At 36.2% G+C, this 16273-nt stretch overlaps 1 protein-coding gene across 4 annotated transcripts in view; it reads right to left on the bottom strand.

The window, feature by feature from the left end:
* The window catches only part of ANKIB1 (ankyrin repeat and IBR domain containing 1), a 146524-nt gene that overhangs the window by 63715 nt on the left and 66536 nt on the right, over positions 1-16273 (bottom strand). For all 4 annotated transcript variants that reach the window (XM_011280382.4, XM_011280381.4, XM_045052363.1 and 1 more), the window contains one exon: positions 5620-5802. In XM_011280382.4, coding sequence (XP_011278684.1) covers positions 5620-5802 — 183 coding nt within the window. The remainder of the gene's footprint in view (positions 1-5619; positions 5803-16273) is intronic.

The following is a 16273-nucleotide window of genomic DNA, read 5'->3' as shown; positions in this document are numbered from 1 at the left end:
ATTTGTAAACTAATCTGAAGGAAAGAACTTAATTAAAATGTGTCAAGAAGAAATTATAGAGATATATTATACACTGTCCAGATCATTAATTGAATCAAGAAACTTAGCTAGAAAAAACACTTCACCTTGGGAACAGGAATCTTTTAAACTACCTAATTATATAGTTTAATACAATCACATAGTGGGTTGTATAAAACTATTAGCATAGGCAGAATAATCCAAACATTGGTCTGGGTCAAAGTAGAAAGTATAAAAATGAATTTTAAAGAAAGCAATTTTGTTTGGTTTTATTGTTATCTTTTTTTTTTAAGTTTATTTATTTTGAGAGAGACAAAGAGAGAGAGCGTGTGCATGTAGGCACGAGGGAGGGGCAGAGAGAGAGAGGAAGAGAGAGAATCCCAAGCAGGCTCCTCGCTGTCAGCATGGAGCCTGATGTGGGGTTTGATCATGCAGGGCTCGATCTTACTAACTGTGAGAAGATGACCTGAGCTGAAACCAAGACTTGGACACTTAACCGACTGAACCACCAAAGCATCCTGGTTTTATTTTTAAAATTGTTATGAAACACACATTACTTAAAGTTAACAATTTTAAAATGTATTATTTCAGTGGCCTTAATACATTCAATAATGTTGTACAACTACCACATACATCTAATTCCCAAAATTCTCATCACCCCAAAAGAAAACCTCATACCCATTAAAGTAGTCACTCCCTAGTCCTTCCTCCTCTTCGGCCCTGGCAAACACTAGTGTGCTTTCTGTCTCTATGGATTTACCTATTTTGTATATTTCATATAAGTGGAGTTATTTAATATGTGACCTTTTGTGTCTGCCTCCTTTCACATAGCATAATGTTTCTGAGATTGATCCATATTGTAGAATGTATTAGTACTTCTTTCCTTTTTGTGACTGAGTAATATTCCATTGTATATGTATGTATACCTCACGTTTTATTTATCCATTCATCTGTTGATAGAGATTTGGTCTTCAACGTTTGGTTATTGTGAATAGTGCTGCTATAAACATTTGTGTGTAGGTATTTGTTTGTGAAAGTATTGTTTTTAAACATTATAGAATATCAGACAAAACGATCCTAATAAGGATTAAAAACAAAACTAGAAAACTAGAAAAAAACTGGGGCATATGATTACAATATTAACATTAAAAAAATTCAGAAGCCACGGAGTAAGAAAAATTTACATCTCTGAATATCCTAAGTGAAAACAGAAAAATACACAAACTTTTCTTGGAAAGCATTAAGAACACACAAACCATCCAAAGAAAAAAAACTCAAATGAACAATCAATTTACAGAATAGTCAAGTAAAAAAATTCAAACAGGTACCATTTGTCTAAACTAGCAAAAATAAGGGTGCCTGGGTGGCGCAGTCGGTTAAGCATCCAACTTCAGCCAGGTCACGATCTCGCGGTCCGTGAGTTCGAGCCCCGCGTCAGGCTCTGGGCTGATGGCTCAGAGCCTGGAGCCTGTTTCCGATTCTGTGTCTCCCTCTCTCTCTGCCCCTCCCCCGTTCATGCTCTGTCTCTCTCTGTCCCAAAAATAAATAAACGTTGAAAAAAAAAATTCTTTAAACTAGCAAAAATAAAAACACTGATAATATGTAATGCTAGCAGAAATATGTGGAAAAGAATTCTCTAACATGCTACTAGAAGAAAATAAACTGATATAATCTTTTAGGACAGCCTAACAACATCTATTAAACTATAAAATATGTACATCTCATGATCCATCGAACCAATTTCTACAAATTTATAGGGAATATACTTTTAAAATATGTATATAAATGCAGTAACAATTATATATGATGACCATGATTATAACAGCATACATTTAGATAAAACATATAATGATTCAGGCACTGTTCTAAGTATTTACATATATTAACTCATTTAAGCATCACTACAATTCTCTGAAGTAGGGACCATTATTATCTCCATTTTAAGGAAGAAGAAACTGAAGCAGAGGAATAACTACTTAAGGCCACATAGTATGTCACTCATGGGACTAAAATATGAATCCAGTCAGCATGGCTTCAGATCCATGTTTGAAACCACAATAATGACACAACTAGATAAAAATATATATGAAATAAATAAATATTCACTTTAGCCTGTTTTTAATATCAATAATATCTAAATTATTTAAATATTCATCAATATTTAATAGGAAAATGGTCACGATATATTGTTAAGTTGAAAAAATATTTTAGAGTTGTGGAGGATGTGGAGAAAAAGAAACTCTCATGCACTGTTTGTGGGAATGTAAATTGGTATAGCTACTGTGGAAAATAGCATGGATGTTCCTCAAAAAATTAAAAATAGAAATACCATATTACTGAGTAGTTCCACTACTAAAGAACTCAAGAACACTAATTTGAAAAGATATATGCACCCCTATGTTTATTACAGCATTATTTACAATAGTCAAGATATGGAAGCAATCTAAGCATCCACTGATAGATGAATGGGTAAAGATGTGGTGTATACACACATACCTGATGGAATATCACTAAGCTGTACAAAAAGGATGAGATCTTGACATGTGCAACAACTGGATGGACATACAGGGTATTATGGCTAAGTGAAATAAGTCAGATAGAGACAAACAAATATCATATGATTTTACTTAAACATGGAACCTAAAAAAAAAACGAATGAATAAAAAAAAAAAGCAGGAACAGACACATACGTACAGAGAACTAATGGTTGCTAGAGGGAGGGATGGTGAAGGGGTGGGCAAAATGGGTGAAGGGGAGTGTGAGAAACGGGCTTCCAATTATGGAATAAATAAGTCATGGGAATAAAAGGTACACATTAATTTATTAGGGAATAAAATTAATGGTATTGTAATAGCATTGTATGGTGATATATGGTAGCTATATATTTGTGGTGACCACTGCATACCATACAAAGTTGTTGAATTTTGTACAACTGAAACGAATGTAACACTATGTGTCAACTATACTTAAATTAAAAAAAATTTTTTACAGAAAAAAAATATTGTAGCAGAACTCAATGACCTTCCTTTTGCAATAAAAATTCTATGTTATACGTTTGTTTATATCATATGTATGTTTCTTAAACAAGACATACACACAAGAAATTGTTACCACTGGGGTAGAGTCAGGAAGGAGGAAATTTTTTACATTTTTCAGCAATAAATACTCATTATAAATTTTAAGAAATGCATGAAAATAGAAAAATAATAATAGTAGAAAAACTTATCCATACCATAATTAGCATTTTGGCATACTTCAATCTCAACATATACTAGTCTTTTCTATATAACGAGTATCAAATTGTTATGTAACTTTTTCTTAACTTAATAGTTTATTATAGTTACATTAAATTCATTTAGATCTTAAGTCTATTGATAATGAATACTATTATTTTTCTGATTTAATTATAAGTTAAGATAGTATCTTTGATAAAAAGCCTAAATATAGTCATTAAATGTTTTTCAGTTTAATCACATTATTTTTAGAATATTACTGTTTAAATATTTTCTTCTGACTAAATTACATTAATTATTACAGTAATAGTATGTATATATGTATGTATGACTCAAGACGATAGATTATGAAAAGACAGTATAGCAAATAGAGATGCTTTGGCTTGAAGTCCGAAGAATCGGTTTAGCTCACTTTGATCCTGGTAGGTTATTCAACTATTTTCTGGTTTATCTTCCTCATTTAAAAAAAGAAGGGGGCATAACAGTTACTTAAGCTTACTGTGTGAATTTAACAACCATGTGAAAGTGTTTAGGACACTGGCCTCTCTATGTGTGACTTAACCTGAAAAAGCATTCCGATAAAATAACCTAATTTAAGAAACACAAAGGGTAAAAAAATATAAATTTCTTAATTCCAAGAAACTCAGTTCCTTTGGTAATCTGGAATACTGAAGCTCAAAATACTTAAGAAATACCATCTATGGATGTTCACTGTGTAAGCAGTGTGTCAGACACTGAAAATACTCTGTTGAATAAGGCAGTTATGATTCTGGCCCTCATGGAGTTGACCATCTAATAGGAAAGAAGGGCAAAAAAAAGAATAAGTACGTAAACAAAATCATTACAGCATGTGATGAGTGTTATAAAAAGTAGGGTGTTATGGTAAAGAATAATGAAGGAGAGGGACCTATTTGGGAAAGAATAGTCCAAGATTGCCTCTCTGAAGAACTACTGAGCCAGCCAAAAGAAAAACTGGGAGAAGATTTCTGATATAGAAAAGAGCAAATGCAAAAACCTTACTGTAGTCTAGGTATTATAATTAGAGCAAAATATGCTGGGAAGAAAGGTTTGAGATGATGTTGGGAGAGGTAGTAGTGAGACCATATAAGGTTTTATATCTGAGAGAATAGTTTGGATTTTATTCTAAGTACAATGAAAAGTCACTAAGTAATTTAAGAGATTTATATGATCTAATTTAAGTTTTAAAATGTCTTTCCAGCTTATGTGTACAAAATGGATTCTAGGGGGACCAAAACAGAAGGAAGGAGGTCAGTTAGGAAACTGTTACAGTACCTCAGATGAGAGGTTCGGGTGGAGAGGGCCTGGGGAGGTAGGAGTAGAGACTAGGAGGAGTAAATGGATCTAGGTTATACTCTTGGAGGTAAAATAGACAACATTCTCAGATTGTTTGGATATAAGGACAAATGAGGAACTGAAACGCTTGCCCATTTATGCTTAAGCAATTCAGTGGAGGGAGGTAATGTTTACTGAAACAAGAAAGACTTAAAGGAAAACCAAAGAACAATGTCCCTGAAGCTAAGGGAAGAATGCTTCACTAAGAAGGGAGTGGTCAATTGTGTCAAGTGCTGCAGAGGAATTCAAGTAAGAGTGGGAGAGAACAGTACCCACTGGATTTGGCAAAATGGCAACTCTTGATATCCATGACAAATGCACTTCCAACAAAATAGAAAGGAGGAAAAGTCACGCTGCAAGAGGCTCAGAGATATGGGGCTACAACTGAAGAGGGAAAGGGAGAAAAGTGGTCAATGGAGTGACTGTTTTGCTGTTTTTGCTATGTTTTGTTTTTAAGATAAAAGTTAGCAAAGCATGTTTGTTGATAAGAGCAACCTAGAAGACAGGAAGGACTGAGGAACAGGAGGACTGCAGTTTTAGAACAGTAGAAATGGTTAGGAGTTCATATTACACATTAGCATCTCTACTTAAATATAAGTAAACATATACATATTTTAGAGGACAGTTACCACCTCCAGATTTTCTAGATGTATTTTTATACTTACGGCTATATAACATTTTTTTTTAATGTTTATTTATTTTTGACAGGGAGAGAGAGAGACAGAGCATGAGCGGGGGAGGGGCAAAGAGAGAGGGAGATACAGAATGAAAAGCAGGCTCCAGGCTCTGAGCTGTCAGCACAGAGCCCGACACGGGGCTCGAACCGCAATTATGACCTGAGCCGAAGTCGGACACTCAACCGACTGAGCCACCCAGGCGTCCCTACTTATGGCTATACAGATGAAATGGTGTTAAGCATATTGCAGAGAAGACCACACAAACTGGATTTTAAAGTAGAAAAATAAAATTTAATATAAAATCCATATCATTTATTTAAAAAAAAAAAACACCTTACCTCTCGTTTGTCTAACGCAGCATATTCAGCTTCTATTTCTTCAGCTTCAGGATCTCGTGAGAATACCATTTGTGATTCCAGATTGAGGGCCAAATCTTTGTGGTGCTGCTTTTCAGCACAATCACAAGGAGTATCTTTATTCTCATTCTCAGCAAACAAGTCTCCTCCGTGTTTTACTAAAAGCTAAAAAAGATTTTTTCAAAAACTTGCAACCACAGATTTAAACAGGTTACTTCATGCTATGTATTTGAAAAAATTAACAATATAATGAAGTGCAACAAAAATACAACAGTATGTACTTGAAATAACAATAAAAATTTAGATACCAGTGACTTTTTAAAAAAATATTTTTAATGTTTAGTTATTTTTGATAGAGAAACAGAGTGTGAGCAGGGGAGGGGCAGAGAGAGAGAGAGAGAGAGAGAGAGAGAGAGAGAGAGAGAGAGAGACACACGCAGAATCAGAAGCAGGCTCCAGGCTCCAAGCTGTCAGCACAGAGCCCGATGTGGGGCTCAAACTTACAGACCACGAGCTCATTACCTGAGCTGAAGATGGACACTCAACCCACAGAGCCACCCAGGTGTCCCAATACCAGTGACTTTGATTTTAAGATGGTAATTCTTGTTTATTAGCATTTAAAAAAAATGTTTATTTTTGTGTGTGTGAGAGAAAGACAGAAAGAGAGGAGACAGAGACTGGGTGGGGAAGGGGCAGAGAGAGAGAGAAAGAGAGAGAGAGGGAGACAGAATCTGAAGCAGGCAGAAAATCCAAAGCAGGCTCTGCTGTCAGCCTAAGAGCTTGATGCAGGGCTCGAACCCATAAACGATGAAATCATGACCTGAACTGAAACCAAGAGTCAGACACTTAACTGACTAAGCTACCCAGGAGACCCAAACAATCTTTCAATTTTTTAAAAATATTTTATTATTTTATTATTTTTAAGAGAGACAGTGCGAGTAGGGGTGAGGCAGAGAGAGGGGAGACACAGAATCCAAAGCAGCTCCAGGCTCTGAGCCGTCAGCACAGAGCCCAGAACGGGGCCCGAACCCACAAGCTGTGAGATCATGACCTGAGCCAAAGTCAGATGCTCAACCAACTGAGCCACCCAGGTACCCCTACAATCTTTCAATTTTTAAAGGTGGGATTTCATTCCAAGAAATATCACCTTAAAAATACATGGAAAAGGGCACCTGGGTGGCTCAGTCAGTTGACTATCCAACTTTGGCTCAGGTCATGATCTCACAGTTTGTGAGTCTGAGCCCTACATCAGACTCACTGTTGTCAGCGCAGAACCTGTTTCAGATCCTCTGCCCCCTCTCACCCCTCCCTAGCTTGCTCTCTCTCAAAAATAAATACACATTGGGGCGCCTGGGTGGCTCGGTCGGTTAAGCGTCCGACTTCGGCTCAGGTCATGATCTCATGGTCCGTGAGTTCCAGCCCCGCGTCGGGCTCTGTGCTGACCGCTCAGAGCCTGGAGCCTGTTTCAGATTCTGTGTCTCCCTCTCTCTCTGCCCCTCCCCTGTTCATGCTCTGTCTCTCTCTGTCTCAAAAATAAATAAATGTTAAAAATAAATAAATAAATAAATAAATAAATAAATAAACAAACAAACATTAAAAAAATACATGTAATAGTGACTTATTTATCACTATTGAGGTTTCTGACAGTTTTGCAGAAGTTAAATATGTTGTTACTAGAGGCTATAGGTTCAAATTTCCCCATTATGTCTACAGAAACATTAGGAAGGACATTATGCCATGAGGACCATAATCTAGGACACAATCTACCCTAAAGGACAGCCTGACAATTAGTCATGGAGCTGATTCTTTTATAGAATTCAGTCATGATCATAATAACATAGTAACAGCTACCATTTATTGAGTGTCTTCTAAGTTCCAAGCCTGATGTTAAGTAATTCAAGTACACATTCTTATTTAATATTAACAACCCCAGAGATATTATAATGTCTCAGAAAAGTTAGGTAACTTGACCAAAGTTACCCACCTGGCAAGCAAGAGAACTGGGATTCAGACAAAAGTTTGACCAATTTCTTATAACCATAATTGGATATTGTACAGACACACAGAACAGGCTGATCACATAAATTAAAAGAAGTCAAATACATCCTGGGTCCACCATAAAGTTCTACCTAGATCTTACTTATGATCTAAAAGTGAATAGTTTTTAGTTTTTATTTTTTATGGCATTTAATAAAAAAGGTAGCTTCTTCCCATTTTCTTCCATATAATTTTATCTTTTCTCCCTACAACAAACATTCAGATCTTCCTATAAAGTTTCTTTATTGCTTTTGGAACTGGAATCCTTATGATTCCTCTATAGCCATCCCAAGAGGCCTGACAACATAAAGGACTTATATCAATGCCGGGCCTGAAAGCCATGGGCTAACTTGACAAGCCCAATGGATATGACCTTAAGTTTCTTGCTCTAGGCTGAAGGTATACCTCAGAGCTAAAATGGTTTAAAAAAATTGGTTTTAATTGTTAAAAACAAGCATAGAAATAAATCAGGAAGAATACAGCTTATGGCCACAAAGTTTAAAGTATTTACTCTTTACATCTGGCCCTTCAAAAAAAATTGTTAAGCATATCTCTAAGCAGTCACTGCTGTAGCTACCTTCTAGAGCCTGCTATTTACCACCTAGAACTTTCCTAGTCAAAGTATCAACTGGGAGTTTGTTAGAAATGCTGAATCTCAGCCTTAACTACCCAAATCCCTTCCACTCCAGTCCTCTGAATCAGAATCTGATTCTGATGTCCAAGAGATTCTTAAGCACATAAAAGTCTGATAAGCAGTGACCCTAGACTATCACCTACGTGTCTGTGGAAATGGATATATTTACATTTTATAATATACTCAATACTGGGGACTTGTAGTAAGTCCAGAGACTTATCATACGTATAGTACAGTCTATTACTATTTTTTAGCCTTTCTGCTTCACAGGGTACCCAATCCTAACAGACAATTAACTATTTGCTTCTGATTGCTATTGCACTAAGAGAGCCGACTTTATTTTCTGGTTTTTTATTCAGAGTAGTCGGAAAATGATTTCTAAAATGAACACTGGGAAAGCTTTCAAAGCCATGATGTATGTGATTTACTTTCACAACAGATATTACCACAGAAGAGATTTAAGTATTAGCCAACAAGATAAATCACCTTTAACTTAATGCCCCAGTCCTTAACAAAAGCAAAGACAACAAAATTTAAGAGGTTATGCCATTCCAGAATACTGCTGTGGGGAACCTTCTTAAGAGGATATACTGGAGCGTAGACTGCATTCCTTGGGGTTAAAAAAAAATGGGGGGGTGGCACCTGGGTGGCTCAGTTAGTTAAGCGTTCAACTTCGGCTCAGGTCACAATGTCAAGGTTCTTGGGTTTAAGTCCTGCGTCAGGCTCTGTGCTGACAGCTCAGAGCTGGAGCCTGCTTCAGATTCTGTGTCTCCTTCTCTCTGAGCCCCTCCCCCACTCATGTGCATGCGCTCTCTCTCAAAAATAAACAAACATTAAAAAAAATTTTTTAAAAAGTTATTTCGGCTTGCTGAAATTTGGGGCATCAGGTTGGGAACACCAATAAGTGAAAGATGTTTTAGGTAGGGATATCCATGAAATCAATGCTGCAAAAAGTCAGATGTTCTGCTTATATGCAGTAAGGAAGTTACTTGGGGTTCTGAACAGGTAGTTGTTTTTTTTTTTAATTATTATTTTTTATTTTTTATTTTTTTTTTGAACAGGTAGTTTTTAATCACCTTCCTTACTCTCAAGCAAGGAGGAATGAATACTTTATTCAAACGTGATTTTTAGTCTATTTTATACACTTGGTAGTACATGAAATGTTCTACCTTAAAAGAAACATCTGATTATTACTATCTCAACACATCTGTTCATCTATTTTGCCTTCCTTTCTGTTTATAACCTCAAAGGGAGAGGGGTAGGGCAGCCCCTAGTATTCAAGACAAATCCCTCCCCAACCCTTTGACCCATAATCTAAGTGGCTGGTAACTCAGGACAAGTCAATTGACTTAAGTCTCAGTATACACAAATCCATGGGTAAAATGAGGTTTATACAATCTTGAGAAAAGATGTTAAAAAAAGGTAATTGTTAAAGTCTGTTCTGGTTGAAAATTACCATTTCATCATCTCTATTTCCTGTATGACCTTGAGCAGTCCATTACCCCTCTATCTTCCCTCTACAACTTTTTATTGGCTCCTGGTACACGTGTTCTTTATCTTAGTTTTGTTATCCTTCTAGTTACTTTCCCAATGTTTTCCTTTCTTTCCTGGCCACATTTCTCAAATTAGTGACTGACACCCACTGTCTCTCCACTTCCCCAGCAAATGACTCAATTACTCCCAGCAATGACTTTTACCCTGATCATTTCACTAAAACAGTATTTCTGAAAATCGTAAGTACTCTCAAATTCAACAGCCATTCTTGGTTTTCTAATAGCTTTATCTCTTTGCGGCATGTCACATGACTGATTATCTTCTACCCTTGAAATTCTCTTGGCACCCTTGACAGTGTTATCTCAGTTCTTTTCTCTGCTTTTTCTTTTTGCTTCATAGACCACCTCTTTTTTTCACTCCCTTTAAATACAGGTATTCTCCAAATTGATGCTGTGACTTTAACCCTGTAATTTTGTCTATAAGTTAAAGTCTTTTCCTTAGGCTACTCATCTATACCTTGTTTTTAGTTTTTGACTCTATGCAGATGACACTTAATTCTAAATCTATATTCTTTACTCCCAAACAACTAGTCCTAATTTTCAATAACCTGAATACCATTTCATGTAGCTAATCCAGGACCTCAATATCCATCCTTCTAAATGAAAACTCAATTCGGTATTTGAACAAATTCCTTTACCTCATCTTACTTTTTTAATGTCTGTTAATTGATAGCAGGCTTCAAAGTAACCCAGGCTCAAAACCATACACATTCTACTTAAAAATAATTTGCTTTACTCTAATTATAAGTATGATAGCAGATTGTTATAGAAAATGTGGAAAATCAAATCATTCAAAGAGAGCTTAACATTAACATTTTAAAGTCTCCATCTTTTTTTTTTAAGGCACAGATTTTACTTTTTTAAGTAAGCTCTAGGCCCAATGTGGGACTTGAACTCCCAATCCTGAGATCAAGAATCAGGCAGGTGCCCCTAAAGCTTCCATCATATTTAACCCTTAGTCTCCCACACTTTCTTGTATCAATTGACCAAGTCACCAAATGCTACCAGGTCTTCACAATGTCCCTTGCATCTGCCTCATTCTTTCATTTCCAATACGACCACACAAATCCAGGCTTTTTTTCAGTTCATACCAGAATTAGTGCAGTAATTTAGCTCCTATCATTCTCTTTAGTACACTGGTTTTCAACCTTGGCTGCCCACTGGAACCATCTGGAGAAGTTCAAATACTAGTGTCTAGGCCCCCACCTCAGAAATTACAATTTTATTGATCAGAGATAGGGTCTGCACTATGGGATTTTTTTGCATGCAGCCATGTTTACAACTACTGTTCCAGCACAAAGGCTTTCAAACTGTTTAAGAATCATCTGGGTAGCCTGATAGTCGTATTAGGGGGAAATGGGGTGGGGTGGGATGGGGACTAGATATATGCACTTTTTACAAGAAGCGTTATGATTCCACTATAGGTGTCTCACTGACTATCCTCTATGCCAGGACTTCTGAAACCTTAATGTGAATACGAATCACCTTGGTATCTGGTTAAACTACAGATTCAGATTTATTTGGTCTGGAATGAGGCCTAAGATTCTGCATTTCCAACAGGTTTCCAAATAATTAACGCCAGTGCCAGTCTGAGGACCACTGTTTGTGTGGCAAGGCATCAAGAAACACTGCTTTACAAGTATCCCATTCAAATCTATTCTACACAACAACCATTAGGCTAATCTTAACCATATTTGCTTTCATAATAGCACTTCTCTGATAAAAAATTTTCAGTGGCTCAACTTTCTAGAAATCTCAAATTCTTGGCCTTGGCATTTAGTATTTTCTACTTGGTATGGCCTCTATCTTTATTTTAAGTCATCTGTCTTATCATTCTTCTGCAAAATGCTTTAATCTGCATATGTCTGAGACCTGGAACAGTGCTTCTCAAACTCTGACATGTAAACAAATAACCAGCAGAACTTGCTTAAAACATTCTTGGAGTTTACCCCGAGAGATTCTGATTTGGAAATGTGGAGGCCTGGTGGGGCCAAGATTTTGTATTTATAACAAGCTCCCAGTAATAGCTGATGCTACAGGTCCAAGGGGCACACTTTTAAGTATGCTCCAAATACTAATATCTTACCCACTCAAATTATACTACTACCCGCGAATTCTTCCAGGATAAGTAAAATTAAAATGGTCTTTCTCTTCAATGCCTTTAATATTTACTGCCCAAATAATTAATATAGCCCTTAGCATAGAAACATTTCGGAGGTAGAAATGAGATCACAATTTTCTTGATTAAATATTAGAAAACTGAGGCTCAGATAGGCAGTTACTCAGTTGCTGAGCTGGGACGAAAATTTCTGTATTCTTTTGAGTTTTAAAACTCCAGGTGCTAAAAAACACAATATAATTAAATAAAACTCTTCAGTCTGACCTGTGAATGGTTTTTATGGCTTTCCAATGAAGTGTGAAATGCTCTGATAGCTGCCAAAGTGTCAAATAGGCCTTATGGCTGTAAAGAGAAAAGTGATTTACCACCTTTGGTTTTCTAGTGACCTCTATTTGATCTAACAATAAGCATCCATACTTAAAGCTTTGAATAAGCAAGTAGGACAGGGGTGCACAGGAAATACCCAAGATAATGCTCATTTAAAAACACACTTTTCACAAAGAATGAAGCACTATCAAAACCAATAACCTCTGCACATCAACCATTTATCGAATGACTATGACAGGAAAAGCACTAATACAAATAAAATGAGGCTTAATGACTAGGCTGACTCTTAGGGAAGTCTGCCAAGAGGAGAAAGATCACTGGGCTTTTAATTGGGGCATGCTAATAGAACTAACCCATCATTCGTCTCCAAAGCCCATCTCTATTCTAAAGAAATAGAAAAACAAAAACTCAGCAACTAAGAAAAAATGCATTATTCACTGTATTAAATAAATTCTTTTAAGATTTATATTTTATTGGAGTTCCATTTTTGGGTACTGGGTATCCATTACATAGTATTTTAAAAATTATTTGTATAATTAAAGCATATAGGACTTGCTACACATTGAAAGTGTGTTATTTTATATATTTAAAATAAGCTTGTGGAGTCATCTTTGCTTCCCTTTTCCAATTCTGTGCATAATATAGGGATCGAAGGCAAAACCATCTGTGAGCCAAATTCAGCCTGTTGTCTGTTCCTATACAGTCCATGAACTAGAAACTGTTCTTACATTTTTAAATGGTTGAATGAAAAATCAAAAGAATATTTCATTATATGTGGAAATCATAAGAAAGTCAAGTGGGAGCGTCCATAAACAAAGTTTTACCGAACACTGCCATGCTCATTTGTTTACATATTGTCTATGGCTGCTTTCAGGTTACAATGGCTGAGTTGAGCAGTTGCCTAAAATATTTACTATTTGGCTTTCACAGAAAAAAAGTTTGCTGACCCCTGGAAAAATTCTTTGAAATATAAAAAAATTAGAATTAGAGGGGCTTCATTTATCATTTGTCCTTATATATGTTTAACATACAAGCATTTTCAACTTTCAAACAATTGCAGCCCACTCCTCTTTGTGTTACTTTTATCTCCTAAATGAGTTTGAATCATTTGTGAAACTCCAGGTTTTCCTACTTAACGAAGTTTTGATAAATACACCAAAGTGAGGATTCAATATAAGCACCTGGTTACAGAGTAGTCAACAGAGATTAAAAAGGAGGCTGGCCAAAAGAGAAAAGGAAGAGCTCTATTCTGCACATGAGTGGCATGAGTTTGATGCAAAAAAACAAACACAAAACCAAAAACCAGTCCAAGGTAAATTCAGGTATCAAGATTAGATATAGGGATAATGATGGCATCACTAATAGAAGGCAGTCATGAGGAGGAGCTAGAGGGTAGAAATGACTAAGTACAGTTTTTGAAATGTTGAATTTGACAGACTCTTGGAATGTCAATACAAGGAAGTCAACTCAGCAGCAGTATAGCAGGAGAACTACACACTCGGTTGCGGTATCTTTTTTTTTTTTTTTTCAACGTTTATTTATTTTTGGGACAGAGAGAGACAGAGCATGAACGGGGGAGGGGCAGAGAGAGAGGGAGACACAGAATCGGAAACAGGCTCCAGGCTCTGAGCCATCAGCCCAGAGCCTGACGTGGGGCTCAAACTCAAGGACCGCGAGATGGTGACCTGGCTGAAGCCGGACGCTTAACCGACTGTGCCACCCAGGCGCCCGGTCGGTTGCGATATCTTATATAGAGCCACTGATACCGCCACACTTGGAAGTTCCCAGAAGAATTCTATGATTAAGAGTTTTTTCTTATGTTATGTTGCGTGTGTGTGTGTTTTGTACCTTTAGCTTACTATGCAACACAATTATTACAAGGAGAAGGGTAAGTTTTAAAGTTAATCTTTCATTTTTATGGTTTGAAATAATGAGCCAAAAAAAATAAAGAAAAACGAACCTTTTTAATTATTAAATGTACATAAGAAATTATCACCTGATGAGTTCATCAACTCTGTCTTTAAATAAACATAGAAAAACATTTTAAAGAATTAGAGAAGGTATATTTTCATAGAAATGAGTAAAAAAAAAAAAAAAAAAAAAAAAAAGCTTGGCCTTAACTGTGCAATCAAATAATCAATTTAGCCTTAAAGGCTATACACTGAAAATAGGATCTATTTTATAGCAATCAAAGATCAACAGAAAATTAGTGCTAAAAGGGGTCTTTTGAGGTAATGGTGATAATTTGCTCCTGGATGGTTGGAACTGATAACCTCAAAGAGATTTAGTGACCCACTCAAGGTACTACAGATAATCACTGTGAAGACTAAGTCCTTTAGCTTTACGAAAAAATTAATACCTGATAACACTCTTTTAACTCAAGGAGTATGATACTACATGAAGATAACTATAGACTAATACTGTAAGAAGTATTTTTATTAGGTTCTTTATTTCAATGTATTTGTTTTATGTACTAGTATTATTAGAAAACACAGTAAGACATCTGGAAATTAACTACACTTCCCACGGAAACTCTTCTAGTTTAATTAGTAGTAAGCATTACCAAAAGTCATTCAAGGCCTAAGGCCGGGCAAGTGTACACTCATGTATATATACAAGATTAAAGATAACTTTATATAGGTAAAATGATACGCTGGATGTTGAGGAAAACAAGAATAAATACAACCAAGGTATTTATAGGACTCTTTTTGGATTTTTACATTTGGGCAAAGAATTCCTCTGAATACAGAAAAATGAAAATAGTCCCCAAACGGTGTGGTTTATGAATGTGATTTGCTGACAGATCAAACAGTTGAAACATACACACACATTCATTCACACAAAGCAAATCATCAGGCCTGTTAATTCAGAATAAACCTAGCACTAATCTCCTTCACTGAACAAAAAATAAAACTGGTAAAAACACTGTACTCAATTTTGGAGAACAATTTAATAAGCATGTCATTGTAAACATACTTCAAAATCAACAAGTACTAAAGCAATGCTTCTAGGGAATTTTTGGAGGCAAGATATTAAAGCAGCAAAATAAGAGAATTATTACTACTATCAAGAATACGCTATTATCTACTCTAACCCACTTGAGAAATATGCAATCTCATCAATAATGATGAGTCACTATAGCAGAGATTCTTTCATAGGAGGTGGGCACAGAACAATACACAAAAAGGTTTGTATAAAAAGTCAAAAAGGTTTGTATAAAAAGGAATTCAGGGCACCTGCATGGCTCAGTTAGTTAAGCATCAGACTCCTGGTTTTGGCTCAGGTCATGATCTCACAGTTCTTGGGTCTGAGTCCCGTGTTGCGCTCTGCGTGGAAAGTGTGGAGCCTGCTTGGGATTCTCTATCTCTTCTCTCTCTGCTCTCTCTCTGTCTCAAAATAAATTAAATAAACTAAAAAAAAGTCAAGTCTCAGGAATTCTACTCATAGCACCACCATCCCCAAATCCTAGGATATCCTTCCACCACGCTATAAATCAGTGTTAGAAAGCACTGCTTAAAAAAATAGTCTCAGGTTAAATGACTGTCACTAACTTGCTAGTGGGCAAAGGTGACACAATCTTAAGAGACAAAATAGCAAAGATTCTAAAAGATTTATTGATATTTATTTATATTTATTTTTGATGTTTTTAAATGTTTTATTTATTTTTCAGAGACACACACACACACACACACACACACACACACACACACACACACAGAGAATTCAAAGAAGACTCCAAGCTCCAAGCTGTCACCATAGAATCCGATGTGGGGCTCAAACCCACAAGCTGGGAGATCATGACCTGAGCCAAAGTCAGATGCTTAACCGACTGAGCCACCCAGCACTCCTAACTAAAAGATTTTTTTTAAGTTTGTTTGTTTGTTTTGAGAGAGAGTGTGAGTGGGGAAGGGGCAGAGAGAGAGAGGGAAAGAGAGAACCCAAGCAGCCTCTGTGCTGTCAGCATGG

This window comes from Felis catus, chromosome A2 (assembly GCF_018350175.1).
Source record: "Felis catus isolate Fca126 chromosome A2, F.catus_Fca126_mat1.0, whole genome shotgun sequence".
NCBI classification, from domain to species: domain Eukaryota; kingdom Metazoa; phylum Chordata; class Mammalia; order Carnivora; family Felidae; genus Felis; species Felis catus.
The sequence above is the reverse complement of the archived record's forward strand: the minus strand, read 5'-3'. Positions and strand labels throughout refer to the sequence as shown.